An 18904-nucleotide genomic window follows, 5' to 3' on the forward strand; every position below is an offset into this window, starting at 1 on the left:
AATGCCACACATGGTTTGGTAATCTTGGGTGCTATAAGAAAGCAGGCTGAGCAGACCATGAGGAACAGGCCAGTAAGCAGCACTCCTCCATGGCCTCTGCTTCAGTTCCTGCTTCTATGCTATTATTGCCTTGGCTTCCCTCAATGGATTGTAGCCTGGGATATGAACTTTTTCCTCTTTGAGTTGCTTTTTGGTCATGGTTTTACCATAGCAATCAATAGAAACCCTAACTAAGACAGAAACTAGTACCAAGAGTGGGGTGTTGCTGTAACAGACCTTACCATGTGTTTTGGAGGAGGACTGTGGTGATATGTGCACTCTGGGATGGAAAAGCCACAGAAAGTGCTCAAGAGTTCAATGGGCTGTCCTATGGAAGCTTAGAAGGTAAGAATTCTGAGACCTGTGTAGATGACAGAGGCCTGGCTTGTGAAGTTTCAGGGAGAAGCTGGAGAGTCCCCTAAACACTACTGCACTGTTCAGTATTTTGAATTAAGAATCTGTGGTTCTGGTCAGCTGGGACTGAAGAATTAGATATGATAAAGAGACCAGCATCATTAAGGTGAAGTCTTCTGGGAAGTGTTTTTTCAGGGTCAGCACACAGAAGCTCTGTGGTCCAGAGGGGACCAAGGCTGTATGCGATGCTGGCAGTAGAATTTGGTAGTACGTAAGAGTCTCTGATGTGGTACTGGTTTTGAAGGCATGAAGGGGTCATGGAGAATGGCTGAGGCTGGGCACTGTGAGAAACCAGAAGAGGGTATTAGCGAAGATGCAGCCTCAACTGCAGTAAAAGTCCCCAGAGTTGAAGGGCTCAAATGGAGCAAACTGAGACTTTGGCACCACGTGGCAGGGTCTGAGTCCCTGAAGAGGGTCTAGGAAAGGCTATTGGTAAAGGTATAACACAGCCGTAGACTAGACCCAGCATTTCGGAGATGTCAGTATTATGGGTGACCACCACACAGCAGCAGGTGTGGAGTGGAGCCAGGCTAAGTCTCTGAGATGAGCTGTGTATATTATCGATGGTACAGCCAGATGGAGAGCTGCTTAGGCCCTAGAGTCCAGAGGATCACAGAGCAACCATTCTCAACCCGGGGGTCACAACCACACATGGGGAACCGGATTAAGTGGTTGCAGCATTGGGAAGGTTGAGAGTCTCTGTCATAGGGTGAATCCCAGATGTATGACGCTGCACTTCCTACACTGGGAGGCTTCGGTTTGGCTTTGATCTGATTGTGCCCTGGCTCTTCCTTTTTGAAATAAGTATGTAAGTTATTATTTATTATTATTTTTTAGGAGTCCACAGTTAAGAGACTTGGGAATTTTCTAGACTATAGATATTTTAGAGAAGCTTTTAGCTTTGAAAGAGACTCTGGATGTTCTAAAGCGACTGGGCTTTTGAAGTTTGAATTTTTATAAACTGCGAGACTTTATAAGTTACGATGTTTTATATTGTAATATCAGTATTAATATGAGATCTAGAGATGAACAAGAAGGAAAAGGTTATAATTTAATGAGTGATGCGTTTGTATATCAAGTTAAGAAGGGGGGTCTACTGTGGAGCTGGGTTTTTGTTATTGCTGTTTGTCAACTTGACACAAGCTAAAGTTATCTGAGACGAGGAACCTCACTTGAGAAAACGCCTCCATCAGATGCCTGCAAGCTGGTCTGTAGTGGTTTTCTTGATTAGTGACTGATGTGGGAGGGCCCGGCCCACTGTGGGCTGGTGGTCCCTAGCGGCATAAGAAACCAGGCTGAGCAAACCATGAGGAGCAAGCAGGTCAACAGCCCTCCCATGGCTTCTGCCACGTCCCTACGCTGCTGGCGCTTCTGAGCTGACTTCCCTTATGTCTTTATCACAGCACTAGAAACCCTAACTAAGACCTTAGTGTTAGGAGTTTGGATTTCTAAAAACCACATAAATACAGCTGGGCACGGGGCCTACCTGTAATTCCAGAGCTCACAAGGCAAAGCCTTGTCTGTAAGGGTAGCCAGAAAAGCTGTATTGGTGAGTTCTGGGTTCAGTTGAGACCCTGACCCAATGACTATGGTAAGGCAAGATTGAAGAAGAATCCCAGTGCTTCTCCATCCATGTACAGACATAAACATGTATACCCACACATACGTGCGCCTAGATGCAAACACATGTGTACACACATATAGGAGCAAAACAGAAGCGCATATAGATAGATACAAAACACAAATAAACATGTTAGCACACAAAAATTACATCTCAAATCACCATGGAAAATATGGACTTCTTAACTATGGTGCTACAATCATCCAGTTCATGAGCCATCTAACATTTTGATTGACAGATCACATGTAAGGCAGATGGTGGTCCCATAGTTTTATAAAAGACATAGAAAATTCCTATTGCCTGGTGATGTACATACACATTATAATGCCATAGGACCATAAGTTACCCATGTGTTTGTGGTGACAAATGGGAACTTACTATACTGCCAATGGCATAAAACTGTAGCACATATGATCAAATACAGTAAGAATGATGTTGACAACAATGATGATCCTGGCTATGCATTTAGTATACAATCCTTACTATTATTTAGAGTGAACTTCTACAGCAGCAGCAGCAGCAGCCTTAGACAGCTCATCTTTACCCTGCCTTTTGATTACATCAAAGGCATCATACCAATTGACTGACATAAACTATCTAGGTCTGACTCAGGACATGCTATGACATCCACACAATGCAAGAATTAAATTATGGTGTGGTTCTCAGAATGGGTTCCTGCTGCTGAAAAGGATGAACACCAAACACGTCACAGCTTTAAGCACAAAAAGCATGCACACACTGGAAGCAAGTGTGGGCTCATTCTACTTGCGCACAGACAGAAGGAAGAACTTTCGAGTATGACTTAGAAACCAGACCCTTGTAAATTTATTGGGGGCAGGGCTCAGGTGATGCACACGTGGAGGCCAGAGGCTGAAACTCTCTGGTGCTGATGTTTCCCTGCCAGCCTTGTGGGATCTGGGGCTCACACTCAGGCTGTCAGGCGTGCACGAGGGCTGAGTGCTGGGCCATCGCACCAGCCACAAGCTTTAACGCTTACACTACGATAAACACAGCGAGTTCGACACAAACTGAAACTGGGAAATCCAGTGGTCTGTGAAATAAATAATGTAATCATGGGGCCCTAGGAACTTAACCAAATTTTGAGTAAAGTATCTAACCTCTACTCTATCAAACTAAGTATAAAATATTCTAAACAAGGAAACAAAGCCAGGCTTCTGGTTTACACAATTCTCAGCCAGTGATTCTTAATTCACTTCCTGTATATTATAAGGCTGGTAAAATAAAAAATAAAAAAATAAATGTAAAGACAGACAGTGAGCCGAGCTTCTTAGGGTCGAAGAGGGGAATTGCTAACACCGAACGGAGGAAGGGCAGAGGCCACCTTGTGGGGTGGGGACAGTACTGGAATTACTGAAGGCAGTTGTTAGGTAGGCAGGCGCAGGTACACAGGCAGAGACAAATATGTATGTAGAATAAACAGGTACATGTACTTGCAGATCCTGTGTGCATATGCGTTTGCAGGTGTGCATGCAATCCTACAACATCTCCAGACAGCGACTTGTAGCAGCAATGAGCATGCTCCCAGCCTACATTTAGCTCCTACACTCTCTCATCCAATGAAAACACCAAGACTCTTGAGAAAAAACAACAAATTCTACAACTGCAACTTGTTGAGGCAGGATGATGCAGGACACACTCTGGCATCAGTGCTCAGAAACAGATAAGGGAAAAGCAAGGCCAACTTGATGGGACTTCCACTAGCTACATCTGGAGTGATAACAGCAAAATGAATACTCTACTTGGGGGAAGAACTCTAATCTCTTCAAATGAACCCACAGGTTCACATGGCTGTAAATTAGCCACGGCAGAGAATTAAGGGCATCCTTAAGAACCCAAATATCCCACCTGGAAGGAATGATGGGCTGACTTAGAAAGCATCACCATATTCAACAATCTCAAAGTATTTCAGACATACAGTTATCACAATAAAAAAAAAATCCTTCCTATTGTTTCTGCAATTTTTCTATAAATCTGAATTTACATGAACACAAGTTAACAAAAATGGCTATTGAAAGTTTAACTTCCCTGACATCTCCAAAGTGTCGCACATAAACTAGCTCTCAGGACGCCACCTTACACTGCATTAGTGTCTGACAATGCTCCTCCCTCCCGACAGCAATGCCTGGTACAGGGCCTGCACTCCTGTCTGGAACTCCCCACAGGGAATGAATGGAAACACTCGGGTCCCACTGCCACTGTCTCCGAGGCCTGCCAGTGGTGCACCTCCATGTCAATGAACACTTGACCTCAGTCCTCTGACTGGAGACATCTAAGGGAATCCCCCTCCCGCTTGTTTAGGTTACCTCCTCTTTGCCTATTGTTTCTCTCCTTAAGGATCCCCCTCCCAGGAAACCACGTCATAGGAACAGTTTGCGTATACCAAAACTCACCATGAGGACACAACCATGACGACAGCTAACGTTTCCTGAGCATTTTAAACTAGCAGACTCCATTTCAGGGACGCTCATGATAAAACTGAGAGACACCTCCATCTTTTCACTAAGAAAATGCTTTGCTTACAACCTTTTCAGAAGCTGCATTTACACAATGCCAGCTAACAAGGGACAACAGTGGGCAAACATGGCACCCAGTGGTCTCATTCTTCCAGGGCCAGTCTTCGCAGCTACTCCTAAAATCCCCTCTTTAAAACCCAGGCCCGAGCCCCACAGGCCGCAGGGTCTGTCTTCAGAGGGACAAAGCAGAGCACATGTGCAATCAATGAGGATCTTTGTCCTCAGCTGCTTGTCTGGTTAGGAAGGGCTCGGGCTTCTTCAGGAGGGTTAACGACCAATCCCGAAAGCACGCTGGCTGGCCAACAGGAGCACACAGATCCTAGAACAGAGCTCAGGGCAGCTGTGTTTTTCCACTCAGATTTAAAAAAAAAAAAAAAAAAAAAAAAATTAAACCCACTAAACAAATATGGAAATTAACCCACATAAAGCCATAGCTCAGTGCATTAAGACCTGAGGTGTATCCTCGGCCTGTGGGGCTCTCTGCAGGACAATAGAATTCTCATCTCACAGATGAGGGAGGGGGAGGCAACTTTATTTGTCTCGCTATAATTACATCAGTTGTTTCTGTCTACAAAGACCTTCTTGGTTATATAAGAAAGTTCATCAACTTTTACACAGTAAATATTTTCCAGAAAAAAACCATCTACAAAGTACCAAAAATAACAAAGTTAGTAGGAAATAGCCTTTGGAGGCACCAAAGAAATCATATCGAAGGTTCCGTGTTCACAATTATTAAAGACTCTATAGTCCAAGTATACCCCTCCCCATTGAAAAAAGTCACAATTTACTTACAAGTTTTTGTATTTCACATAAAATTCCTCAACTTCTACCTCCTCTCCAGATTCTTTCTGCAACAAAAGAAAATTGAGGCACACACTTAAAATTGTATACTGGAATATTTCAAAAGCAGCCACCCTCTCACATGGGGACACGATGCCTGAGAAGGCCTTCCTGGAAAGATGAGCACATGGGGAGCCTTGGCAGCCCATGCCACAGAGACTGACGCACTCAGGCACATGCATGCTGCTCCACTCAACGTGCTTGTGATTGTACGGCATGAATCATTTTAACTCCTCCCTAACCACATGCAGCTTCATTCACAACAACCTGACCCCAAAGCTGGCTGGCTGCCAAACCCACAGTGTTAAGTAGACGCCAAGTGTACCATTTTCTCAGGCAGCAGCCAATTAGCAACTGCTCTCCTGAATGCCATATGTATTATTTTTGGCTGCCTCATGGCAACTTTACATTGTGGGTTTTGTAATGTTTTAAAATATTTAAAAGACATTTATTTCTCCATATAGTTAATAACTCTAAACAAGAAACCATATAAAAGTAAACCTTGTTCTTATGGTGTAATTCAGTGCATCACTATTCATAGTTTGAGTTTTACTCAGTGGAACAATTAAAATCTCTCAGACAAGATGTCTCACACACACAGCAGCCAAATAAAATTAACACTTCCAATCCCACATTTAGGTGGGTTAAAATTGCGATGCATGTCCTCCAAGTCAAGAGTTTCAGTGGTCTGACCGCCTCCAGAGGGTATCAAAGACAACATCAATGTTATGGTTTAGACATCTCTCTCTTTCCCTTTTTGCTTTTACTTTAGGCTGTTAATCGGTTCAGAATGTCATTTTCTTACAAATGTTTGCACAGATAAAGCAGAGATGTAAATCATCAACATTTTTTTATCCATGTTTCAGCAAGCTCTTTTACGCTGCTACTGGAGCCCCCAAGCCTGCCTGCCTGCCCGGAGGCTCAGGCATGGGTGTCATGTGGTCTCACAGATGTGTGAAGAAAATGAAGATGAGTAGAAACATGGTAGAGACTGGACAGAGGAGCAGGCATGGAGGATGACAGGCATCTTTCAAAGGCCCTAGGGTTGGTCTCCATCTGTAATGTCAAACTAAAGTTAAAGACTATAATCTAATCAGAATCCCTCATAACTTTTATCAGTTTCAATTAAACCTACATTTTAAACTGCTTCTTACCAATGAGAAGTCTAGATATTCTAGTGCGTGGTCAGCACCTATCAGCATCTGGTTTTACCTTAGCGGGCCTATGAAAGGTCCTAACTATAGAGCAGCTTTCTAAATCAACATACTGTTTTTATTTATCCAAAATGAAAAGAAATGACTGCTCACACCTCAAGAGGCAGCACGGACACAGGCCACTTCGTTCTGCACTTCAAGTGACAATCCATCTAGGACTCGATTCACCATTTCTAAGCCCAGTGTTTCTCATCCTACTCCCGTTCAAGGTATATTACATTTATACAGAATCAGGGACTCAAGTAAAAGATTAAAGATGAAAACAGACAGCCAGGGAAAGTGGGAGGTTTTACAGCATGCCGTAAAACTCAACCTCAACGTGGATCTCCAGTAAGTAACCATGCTCTTTCAAACCTGGGGTGCAATCCATATTTCTTTAAAATAATTTTTCAGAATGACACCTCTTCCAGGTGGGGTCAAACAAACCATTTATATGCACTATCATTTCCTCTGACTTCCTTCTTTCTAATCTTTCCATGCTGCCCTTTCCATCTTGCTCTTAATGGACTCGGGGTCCCCTAAGTCTGGCTGGCATCGAAACACACAGGCCCAAACCTGCAGCAGTGGAGATGGTTTATTCTACCTCAGCTCTGCTCCCAAAAGCCATCTGTCTGCAACTCATCACTACCCACCGTCATGATCATCTGTTCTCGGAAGCACCTGCTGAAACCCACCAGAGGATCTAGAGCTGTCTGGGAGAAGCAAAGGGCTCCGAGACTCCAGTTACCACTAGAACTGGTGAAGAACTGCCCAGGGGCCTGTATCTTCTAAATGTCCCCAAGTAAACAAAACACGATATTCTGTTTATGTGACCACACAGGTACCATGGCCATGTTCTTGCTCTAGAGCCACAAATACAGCTGCTACTTACATTTCACATAAATATGTACAAGATGACTTCTTTTGCTTCCCTGGTAGTGTATGGATGCATAAGCCTCAGAAGCAGCACTCAAGAACTGACTAAAGACATCTACTTTGTCCAGCCTCCTGCACCCCACACTACCTGTGAAGAAACTCTCCCATAATGTGAATGATGAACTCAGTGAAGGATGGGGTGGTAACTTACAGTTGCATGCATACACACGACACTGACGCTTACTCCTTACCAAGCATTTCCCTGGGTTCAACAGAACATTTGAAAAATACGTATTCCATTCATTTCCCCAGCAAGTGTAAGGAATCTTTTCGGTTTACATGAAACCACGTTTTACATGTATTAACCTATATGCCTCATTGTTCATTGACCAAGAACTTTCCATCAGGAAAGGAGCTTACTTCTCTAACCCAGCATGAAACAGCCTATAATAATCCCACACCTGAAAAAAACAACGGTCCAAACTATATTGCACCAAACAAAGGGAAAATATTATTAAATAATGAACAAAAGTTGAAAAAGTATCCCAACAAAAATAATAAAGTACAGGTATAAATCCCTTTCAATTTCTGGTCTAACCTACTTCATACTCCAACAAAAAAAGAGAGTCACAGTCTACTTAGTAAGAAAATAAGGACGTTCTAGGGAATGAGTCATCTTTATGGACAGATATCCACGGATTAGAACAGGTAGTGCCTCCTTCATGAACAACCCCATGCAGCTTACCGTGGGCGTCAGAAGTCACTACAGACGTATGTGAGGACCGAGCAGTTACTGCAGTGGTTCTCAATCTTCCTAATGCTGCGACCCCTTCACACAGTTCCTCAGGTCAGGACTGTATTTCATTTTGTAGTCTACTTTTTTATTGTTTGCTTCGATTCAGGAAAATTAGGACAAACATCTTGGAATTTAAAGTAACTTCTTATGGGGAAAATATATGATGTAAATAAGTGTAAAAACATAAAAGAATTTTAGGGAATAGAATATAGTTCATCCAGAATTTGTCTCTATACTTCTCACCTTGTGGTCCAAAAAGGATTTGAATTATTTTCCCCAGATGAAGGCACATAGAAGTGCTGTGACTAAATGTGGGAAACTAAAGATCTTCTATTCACACATTCAAACTTACCTCAAAGTTTATTTATATACAAGGCCCCACCCTGGGTCTCAGGGATATTAACTTGTATTTAAGACAATATATAATGCAAAGCCACACCCGTTATCACGGTGCTAAGCTGAGGTGGCTGAGGTAACAGAACTCCTTCATAATGGATCTCCAGCCTGGTGAGGGTTCAGGAATGGAGGTGGCTGACTTTGGAACCCACTGAGGTCCTATTATGTTAGCACCCTCAGAACAGGCCTGAGAGGAGTTCACAGTTGGTTTCCATGGAACTGACAGACGGCCACACACAGTGACTCTCTCTCTCTCTCTCTCTCTCTCTCTCTCTCACACACACACACACACACACACACACACACACACACACACACACACGTTCGAGGGAGGGAGAGGAAAGCACGAGCACTCTTCTCACAGACAATTCTTAAATTATTCATGGTAATAGGAAGCAGACCAGCAAGCATCCACAGAAGCCAGAATCCACAGGAAAAAAAATCTCAAATCTTCTGTTTCCACGTACAACACTGTCCCCCGTGCTTTTAAAACTGAGAATTTAAAGCAATCTAGCAACCCTATGTTGAGATCGGCATCAGTTTGAAGTTGGTGCCTGTTTCCGTCCAGTCTCCTTCACGGGTTTTCACGATCCTCTGAGACAGCAGCAGCAGACGAGCAGCTGCCGATACTCCACTCTCCCTCACTCCAGTCCCCGTCTTCCTGAGGACTTTTCCTGTCAGTTTTCTCCATTTGCAGATTCACCAATAAATCAGTGGTTCTCTCAACCTGTGGGTCATGACCCTCTGGGGGTCGGACAACCCTTCCACAGGGTCACCTATCAGATATCATGCATATCAGATATTTACACTATGATTCACAACAGTAGCAAAATTACAGTTGTGAAGTAGCAGCAAAAATGATGCCATGGTTGGGGGTCACCACAGCAGGAGGGCTGTATTAAAGGGCACCAGCATTAGGAAGGTTGAGAACCACTGCAATAAATGCTCCATCCTCATATACATCTGTAGTGACTTCTAACGCTTTATGGTAAGCTACATGCGGTTGTTCATAGAAAATGGCACTATCTATTTCTAATCCGTCGATACCGGTCCATAAAGGTGAGCAGCGGGAAAAGGTAAGTGCTCCAAAGTGGGCAAAACAGAAAGAAAAGCCATGTCATACACCAAGTGTAATCTCATTAGCTATGAATAATGGATCTAATTATAATTTGCAGCTTCAAATCTGCTGAGAACGGGTGCTGAAGTATTATCAGTTTAACAGAAATTACTGCACCCCATCCCAACAACATGTTAACTAGTCAAACAAGTCACCCCAGGTCGGTGAAGGGGACCTCTCTTTGAAGCATGCCAACTATTTAAATCTTACCATATATCTGTAACTCACAAATGAACAGTTCTAGAGTCACTAGGAAAGAGGCAACCTTTCCAATGAGGTGAGTGGTACTCACGTCTGTTTCAACAAGTGGCAAATCTGACTGAGTTTTTATCATGTAACTCACCCGGGCGAGAACCTGCAATTCCAAAGTCACTAATAGTCTCCTGCTCACCCCACTTTTAAACTCAATTTGAAAATATCTTGACTTGTTGCCCTGATAGCTTTCATATGAACACATGATGTATAAAAAGTGCACATCCCAAGGAACCTAAAAAAAGCAGACTACAGTGGGAGGTACAGACAAGTCCACTGCTGGAGCAATGGCATTTTAATAACCTCTTTTTTTTTTTTTTTTTTTGCATGACAGGGCTTCTCTGTGTAATAGCCCTGACTGTCCTAGAACTTGGTTTGTAGACAAAGCTGACCTTGGACTCATGGAGATCCACCTGCCTCTGCCTCCTGAGTGCTGGGATTAAAGGCATGCACTATCACATCTGGCTGACCTCTTATTATTATTATTTTTAGGTAAGATTTACTTTCATTTACATGTCTATGTGTGGATGTGACTGTAGGTGTCCTCTGAGGCCAGAAGAGTTAGAGTTATAGGTGCTTGTGAACAAGGGTGCTGGGAACTGAACTCTAGTCCTCTGGAAGAGCAGGAAGTATGCTTCACTGCCGAGTTTCCCTCTCCAGTCCCAACAAACGACTTCTTAACAGACATCCTGTGTAAGTGCCCATGGTCTCTGGCACTTTGTTGCTGCTGGTGGTGGTTTTGTCTGTCTACATGGCTTGTTTTATTTTCCCTCATCTGACAGTTAAGCTTTGGGATAGCAATTTTAAGTCCCATAGTTCTGCCACTCTCCTCTTGGCTACTGGGAAACTGTACCTTGCATACATTTTACGGAAAGAAACCACATTTGTGCTACATATCAAAAGATGAAATTGCACTTTCACTCAACTTAAAGAAAAATAAAGAGAACTAGGTGGCATGACTGGCTGGCCTATATCCACAGTATGTACTTTCCAGGGATACAAGCTCAGTGTCTCCCAAAGTGGGTAAGAAAAGCAACTGGTTGCAGCCGAGAACTTCCACTGGTTAGAGAAAACACTGGTGTTCATGCTAATGTCCCTCGGCCACCCGCTCACCAGCTGCCGCCACCCGCTCACCGGCTGCCCACTGGCAGGTACTGCTGCTTACCAACATCAACTTTGTAGTGGAAATAAAGATAGTCTGAACACATAGCTACATATGTAAAAAGTTGTAAGAGGTCTGATAAAACACATCTGCCCCAGTAATAAACAGACTTTGCTGGGGGTCTTTCCAAAGGGGCCTCCCAAGCAATATATTTTTATCAATACTTTTTATGGAAAAGGTAGTCTATAATTATGTAAGTCTTAAACATTTCTTAGTAGTATATGGGTTTCTTGCCTTCTCCAAACAGTGTTATAAAGGTTGATACATCTTAATTTCCTTGCTCAATGGAGTTCTGATTTCATTTTAGGTTAATTACCCAGCCTCCAACTTATATTGGCCTAGTATATCAGACAGGATCAGATATATCACCAGAAGTTTTGATTTACAATAATGCAAATACTGAGCTTTTTTTGTTATTCTGAGAAATGGTAGAATAGGTTAGGCTTGAACTCCTGATCCTTTAGCACATGCCACAGTAACCAGCTCCACAGTGGGACCCTAAAAGAGCAGCAAACCACCGAAGACCACACCCCGTGGGTATCCATCGTCACTCACAGTGCTCACCTGCTTTTTCACTGAACGACTGCTCATAATCTTCTCTACCACTGGGCCTTCTGCATCAGCAGATTCCTGAAAGAGAAAGCGGTACCAATCGATCCAAATGGAAAACATCTGACCTGTGCTACAAAAGCAAGCAGGAAATCACTCCCCTCTGCCCATGCTTCCACGCCCTTTAAATCACTTAGTCCAAAGTCACTAGTGGGAAAAATTACTAAAACCAAGAAAAACCTCCTGCACAGAAAGGCAAAAGGAAGAGCTGTGTTTATGACTTCCTGATTGTGTGGTTAATTATGGAGACTAGCACGGGCCCCTCAAGCCACAGAGCACTCGGTCTAGCCGCCAAGACAAAGTAATCAGTGCACACCAGCAACTTTTCCGCATCTGAAAAGCAACTTTTTAAAAAGCAACTTTTCTGCATCCATACTCATGGAGTCAATACTCCCATCATTCTGTTACTGTAGGCAGCTTTTATCTACAGTTTGTGTAAAACACCGTCCAACAATTTAACAGAGAACCAACTGCCAACTCAGCACAAAGCTGCATATAACAGACCTTTCTTTCAACTGGCTACCAGTTTGTTAACTAAAGTTCAGTAATAGCAAAAAAAATGAATAAATAAAATCTTTACAATAATCAATTCTATGTTACTTCTCGTGTTTCATACCAACTATTTTATCTATCATTTACATTGCACAGAGAATAAAGTGTGCCCTGCTGTGTACTCCGAGGCAGTAATTTCATAAAGGGGTTCTTACGGTGCCGAACAGCAGGAGGGAACGTCGGTGGTTTATTACAGTTCCTCTACAGCACTGAGTTTCCAGAGTAAATTCAGTGCCTCGTATTCTAGCTGAGACTCTTCCTCAGCAGAGACCATTAATTTTCCAAAATTGTGTCAAATTGCATGTCATAGCCTTGCATAAAAATAAACGTGAGTGAGCAGGGCTTTTTAAGATACTACTAAACAAAGAATTTCCCACGGCATATCAGCCAACATTAGCGTAATATTCCACCGCTCAAGATTCCAGGTACAGGATTCCAGTCCACCTTGAAAATCCATAGGAAAGCACACAAGCCTGGCTGCCAACCTGCTGCTCTGACTGTGAGGTGGTGGATGGAGAGTCTCTGCCAGCAGCATCTGCATCATCTGCCTCCTCGTCAGAAATCTTGAACTCCAAGTCTTCAGTGTATCGCTTCCGCTTCACCTGCCTGCTGGACCGCCTCTTCTAAAATGGAACCCAGCAAAGAGAGTTTAAAAGGCAACCTTTGGGGCTTCTTTACATGACACACAGTGGTAATGCATTTTTTGTTTTTTGTTTTTGTTTGTTTTTTTAATCTTAAAGAAAAACTGATGACTTTAATCTTGGAAGTCAAGTGAAAAGATCATTGCGGCAACCATAGTAATAAACTGGAGATCTAGGGTCCTGGGACCATGTCACTCTGCTGCTCCTGACAACAGTCCCTTCAACAAGAACACACAAACTGTGTTTGTTCCTCACTTGGCCAATCTCCATCAAGAGCAGTGGCCACACTGAGGTAGGTAGTGAATCTACGGGAGTCCAGCATACTCTTCTCTATTTTTGTATGACTGAAATTTTTAATGCAAAAAGTCCCCTAAAATAGCGCATTAGGAAATAATCTATAGGCTATAAAGGTTTATACAAATATTGTTATACTGTTATTTCCCAAGGTCCTCCAATGCACTTTAATTTTGGAGTGGAAAACAAAACAAAACAGTTCAGGGCAGGGGATGTATGCTTCAGTGACAAAGCACTCACTTATCATTCACAAGACCCTGGGTTCAATCCCTAGTACTGGAGGAAGAAAGTGGAAAGAAATGGGAACTGAATGCACAATTCATAATGAGTAGCTATAAAAAGTACATTGGGTTTTGTTTGTTTGTTTGTTTTGAGACAGAGTCTTACTGTATAGCCATGGCTGGCCCGGAATTCATGATTATACCAAGCTGGGCTCCAACTCACAGAGATCCACCTGCCTCCGTCTCCCAAATGCTGGGATGAAAAGTATGTGCCATACAACTTTTTACCATGCTCCTTAAAATTTAAAAGACTGGTAACAGCTAGCTAGCATTAGTATGACTGTTAGCAAAATGCACGCTTTCACTCTGTGGTCAAAATACAAGCCAGCACCGCCTTTGCAGGACAATGCAGTCATGTCTGTCAATGTTTAAAACACACCAGCCCTCTGACCTAGCAGTTCTACTTACAGGAGAATACAGAATATATTTGGAAATCTGTCCAAGGTAAACTGATGAACAAAAGCGAACCATGTAAGTAGCTTCAGATTCTACTTAATACAAATTCAAATTGTTCCTTTATTTGGATGTGCAGATGAACAATAACTTCAAGACAAAGAGGATGTACAACATCTTTCCTTCTCTAGTCTCAATAAATACTCAGTAAGGAAATAAGTGTAGGTGCTTTTGCTAACAGAAAACAATCTGAAAAGAAATACAAATTGTTACCAGGTTTGGGGCTCTGAGTAAAGAGTAAGGGAGCAAGGGAAGGCTGTGCATTTCAATTTCAACCCTAAAAGAAAAATCCTGGAAACTTTTAAAGGGCTGAAAATCAAAACTCACAAAGAAAGAATAAAGATACCACTGAGTAATACTGGGCATCGGTGCTTTTTAAAGACCTTCGTGAGCTTTACAGCCAAACACTAAGATGGGAAAGCAGCAAAATGCTCATCACGCACTGGAAGACACGGCGGACACCGCCATTTCTCAGGGCAAGACCGCACCACCACACCATCTCACAGGCTGAGATGATGCATAAAGATACTTTTGGGGACAAGAGCTGTGTATTGAAGAGCAGTTCTAAGTGTTTCGATGGCCTTGCTGCCGTGGCACCTCTTGAGTGATTCTGAGTTAGAGTCAGCATGTCATTTACTTTTGACAACCAACCAGGAAAGTCAAACTTTTTCATGCAAGTGCCTCACAGATGCACCACAGGAAGAAGCGTAATAAACAAGCAGTCTGCATCACTTCCTGTGTCAGACACCAGGAAGACAGCCTTCAGGGCAGGTCTCTGCGTGGCAGCCTGACTTGGCTGGTAAGACCAGAGCGGTTACCGAGACAAGCAGACAGAAAACACCAAGCTTGGCTTGAATTGCTAAGCTCTCTTCTGCACCTGAAATACAGAAGGAAAAGAAACAGGAAGGGGGCAGAAGGGGAGGGGGGATGGGAGGGGGAAGAGGAGAGGGAAGAAGGGGAGAGGGAAGGGAGGGGAGGAGAAGGAAAGGAAAGACCACCACCCCCAACTGGAGAGTCCAGTTTAGTCAGAATGCAGACTTTTACAAAGAAACAGCTGTGTTTGTGAAGCCATGATGGAATTTACTTAACTTGGGAAATAACTTTTGTTTTGTTTTGTTTTGAGACAGGGTCTCCGTTTGCAACCTTGGCTGTCCTGAAACTTGCTATGTAGACCAGGCTGGCCTCAAATTTATAGAAATCTGTGCTAGGATTGAAGGTGTGCACCACCACATCCAGCCTGTGAGAATAATTCTTAATATTATCCAAATATTATTGTCATAAAGCTCCTACTCTAAGCACAAATTAAGACAAACCATCCTCAAGGATACAATGAATTTCACTAAAAATTTTTTTGTTTCAAACTTAACCAACTTTTAAGAGGTACCTATTAGGGCCAGAGAGGTCGTTCAGTGGTTTAGAGGACTTGTTACTCTTGCAGAGGACCAGAGTTCAATTCCTTGAACCCACATGGTGGACCACCACCATCTGGAACCATTCTACCCTCTTAGGTCCTTCTTTCAGTATGTTCTGTGACGTTATAGACACAAGTGCTGCTCAAGAAAAACACAACATCTCAGGGGAATTCTTTGTAAGTGGGCCACATATTACAAGTCCTTGGACCCTAGGCAGGAAGGCCTGGGAGCACACTAAGGGTCAGAGGAAGCCCAACCAGGTCCCAAGGACGACTGCAATGGGACTCAACAGTAACTGCACCCTGCTGACTCAGATGTCACTTTACAAGCCACATTCCCAGCCATCCTAATAGGCCAGAATGGAGTGTTTCCAGGAAACCTATCAAGGAAACAACTCTTAACTGTCAGGTGTACTTGTGAGCCCTCTCTCAGCCCCTCTCAGTCCAAACAGTGAACACAGCAAACTGCACACACAGGCACCCACACTCAGTTGCCGTTAGGAAATCACTGACTTGTTCACAGAAACTCTACCATGGATAGATCTCATCTCTGACCATCTAATGTCAAGAAGATAAGCTACAAAGTATATTTTGGTTTTTATTATGAAAAGATTAATGAGGGCAAGATAGATCGCTCAGTCAGTCAAGGGCTTGCCACACAAGCATGAAGACTCCACTTGGATCCCTAGGACAACAGAAAGGCACAGCATGGGGTCCAAGCTTACAGTTCCAGCACTGGGGGGTGGAGACAGAACCTCTGGGGCTCATTGGCCGGCCAAGGCTAGCATACTTCCCAAACTCCAGGACAGTGAGAGATCCTTCTCAGGAACAGAAGGTGGATGACTCCCAAAGAATGACACCTGGGGTGGCCGCTGGCTCTCACATAAATGTGCACATTTGTGTGCACGTGTCCCTACATGTGCGCACACTCATGTGTGTGCACGTGCGCAAGCACGCATACACACATGCACACACAGAAAGAAATCAGCAAATAAAAATTGACAAGAAACCAAATTTTGGGAAAAAATTTAAATGTGAATGACACTTTAAATGAAGCAATATAACAGCAATGTTAAAATTATGAGAGCATAAATAAACTTCAAAATATATACTCATGGAAATAAAGGCAGCTTTTTGCTTTATTAATTTCAAAGCTCAGCAGCCCTGGAGTGAGCTGAGTTTCTGCTGGCCCCGGCTCTCTTCACTATGGATCTAACGTTCCAGACAACAATAAGGACATCGCACACACACCTGACAACAAAGCCGCCTGAACCTCATATGCTTTCCACATGGCTAAAGTTACCCTGCTCCCCACCCGAGCGAGCGAGCGCAGGAGGGAATGCATTACCTGAACACCTGGGTCTTCGTCCTCTTCAGGAGCAGGGGATGGTGGGGGTGTTTTGTCCAAGTCTGAATTTTCAGAACCTTCTGCTTTTCCTTTGTTGACCTTTTTCTTCAAAGCACTTGCTTCTGAATCCGGTTTCTTATTACTAGAATTAAAAGTACATCACTTAGAGTTCACTTTCAGTGTGGTTTCCCACATGCCCCAAACCTTCTCTCTCCACCAACACTGGTGGCGAGGGCTAGGTCGATGTGTGCTGGCAGTTTTTCATTAGACGGTACTCCTAATTAATGTTTGACAGCAAAACTTGTAATTGATGAACTTCCTCAAACTTTTCACCTATTAAAAGTGAGTTCAATGTAAAACTTTGAATACTACAAAGTATTGCTTGTAGCTCCTGCTAATATACCAATCCGTGATGAAAAACTGAGATGTTGCTTTGCTAAAAAGGCGTACACACCCTTTTTTTAACTAAAGAAAAAAATACAACCTAATGACCATATCCTTATTTCTCTGGCATAAGTTTTAGACACTCCTTTAAAAATCCTAGGGAAACCAGTAATAGTAGTTTTTCTTACATCCCACTCACAATTGTTTAATAAAAATTCATTTCCTAGAAACGAATAATTTTATTTAATTGTGTTTTTGTTTACAAGCAAGTTTTGTTTTTTGTTTGTTTGTTTGTTTTGGTGCTAAGCATTTTGGGGCAATAATCACAACTGGCCTTTCTTTTCCCCTGGTGCTAGCAACTGAACCCAGGGCAGCTGTGCTCCCACTGAGGACATCGCTAGTGCTCCCAGTCAGCAATTCTCCCAAAAGCTAGGTCTCGGAAAAATTATATGTGTGTTTGTGTCTAACCAGTAACTAAGGCTCACTTTCCAAATGTTACTGAAAAACATCAGTAGTATTTGAATGCTACATCAAAACACATGAGTATACTCTGAGAGAAATAAAATTCTAGGGTTATCATCACCCCCAAAACCCTTCCTCAGCATTGCCCAAGAGCAAACACTTAGTGCTCCCTTTAATCTACACTCTGGATCCAAGACTTCCAAACATCAGTTATCATTTGTTACATATACAACACAGAAAATAATCCAAAAATCTGCAAAGGTTTTTTTTTTTTTTTTCTATTTCTAGGAGCCTCAAACTCTAAGTAGCTTAACAAAGATATATTTCAAAACCCTACATTTATTAAATTTTATAAAATCCCAAAAAGCACACTGAGAGAATGCACTAAGCAGCGTGTTGTCAGAGACACTGGGAAGAGGCTGCAGGAGCTAGTGATTCTGAGTAAAGATGTGTCACATTAAACACCCCCAAAGTATGTCAGTAGTGTACCCAGCACACGTCTATGACAGGCTTTCCCACTAACGATGCTTTGAGCATCTTAAACCTGTTATTTTCATAGACTGAGTTTATTTTGATAGGGGAGCATTTTAGCATAGCAAACGGCTCCATCAGGCAACAACTCAAAACAATTCGAGATTATCACAAATAGCAGCTTCATTTTGAACATTGATTTTATTTACAAAAAGGTGGTGTGACTCAGTCAAAGAGCCACAGACAGCATAATATTTTTTAAATTAAAAAATTCATGCAGCATTTCCTGACGAGAGTGTCCTGGTGTTTACGCTACACACGGACAGAAGTCTCCCCTACCATGAGGCTCCATTTCCAGCATTTATTTCCGCTCTAACTGCCACAAATTATACAATACTACAGCTGAACACTGGGCCCCTTCCCTTTCATCTGCACGCCAAGAGCAATCAGATTACCCTGGTAACCAGCGGTCACATGACCAGCACCTGCTCTTTTGGCTGGATGCCACTGACTAAAGCCATCTGCTTCCCTCAATCAGCTTTCAAACATTCTCAACACCTGCGCTGCAGTGTTTTGTGGTTTCTTTTATCAAATCAGTGCAAAACTGCTTCCAAAACTTTACATATTTCTCGAATTTGTTTAAATCAGAGGTAGGTCTGTCAAAGAGTTGAACCACTGCCAGGTAAACTGAGCTGGCAGTGAGTACTTTCCATGGTGACCTCGCTCAACCAGAGCAAAGGATAGAGTTCACTTTGGTG

The 18904-nt window shown here is 42.9% G+C and overlaps 1 protein-coding gene across 4 annotated transcripts in view; it reads right to left on the reverse strand.

The window, feature by feature from the left end:
• Chd7 (chromodomain helicase DNA binding protein 7) overlaps positions 1–18904 on the reverse strand; it is a 182658-nt gene that overhangs the window by 50259 nt on the left and 113495 nt on the right. For all 4 annotated transcript variants that reach the window (XM_028878517.2, XM_028878514.2, XM_028878511.2 and 1 more), the window contains exons 4-7: positions 16830–16971; positions 12887–13024; positions 11805–11870; positions 5401–5456 (exon numbers count right to left, since the gene is read on the reverse strand). In XM_028878517.2, coding sequence (XP_028734350.1) covers positions 5401–5456; positions 11805–11870; positions 12887–13024; positions 16830–16971 — 402 coding nt within the window. The remainder of the gene's footprint in view (positions 1–5400; positions 5457–11804; positions 11871–12886; positions 13025–16829; positions 16972–18904) is intronic.

Source organism: Peromyscus leucopus, chromosome 2 (genome assembly GCF_004664715.2).
Source record: "Peromyscus leucopus breed LL Stock chromosome 2, UCI_PerLeu_2.1, whole genome shotgun sequence".
NCBI lineage: Eukaryota > Metazoa > Chordata > Mammalia > Rodentia > Cricetidae > Peromyscus > Peromyscus leucopus.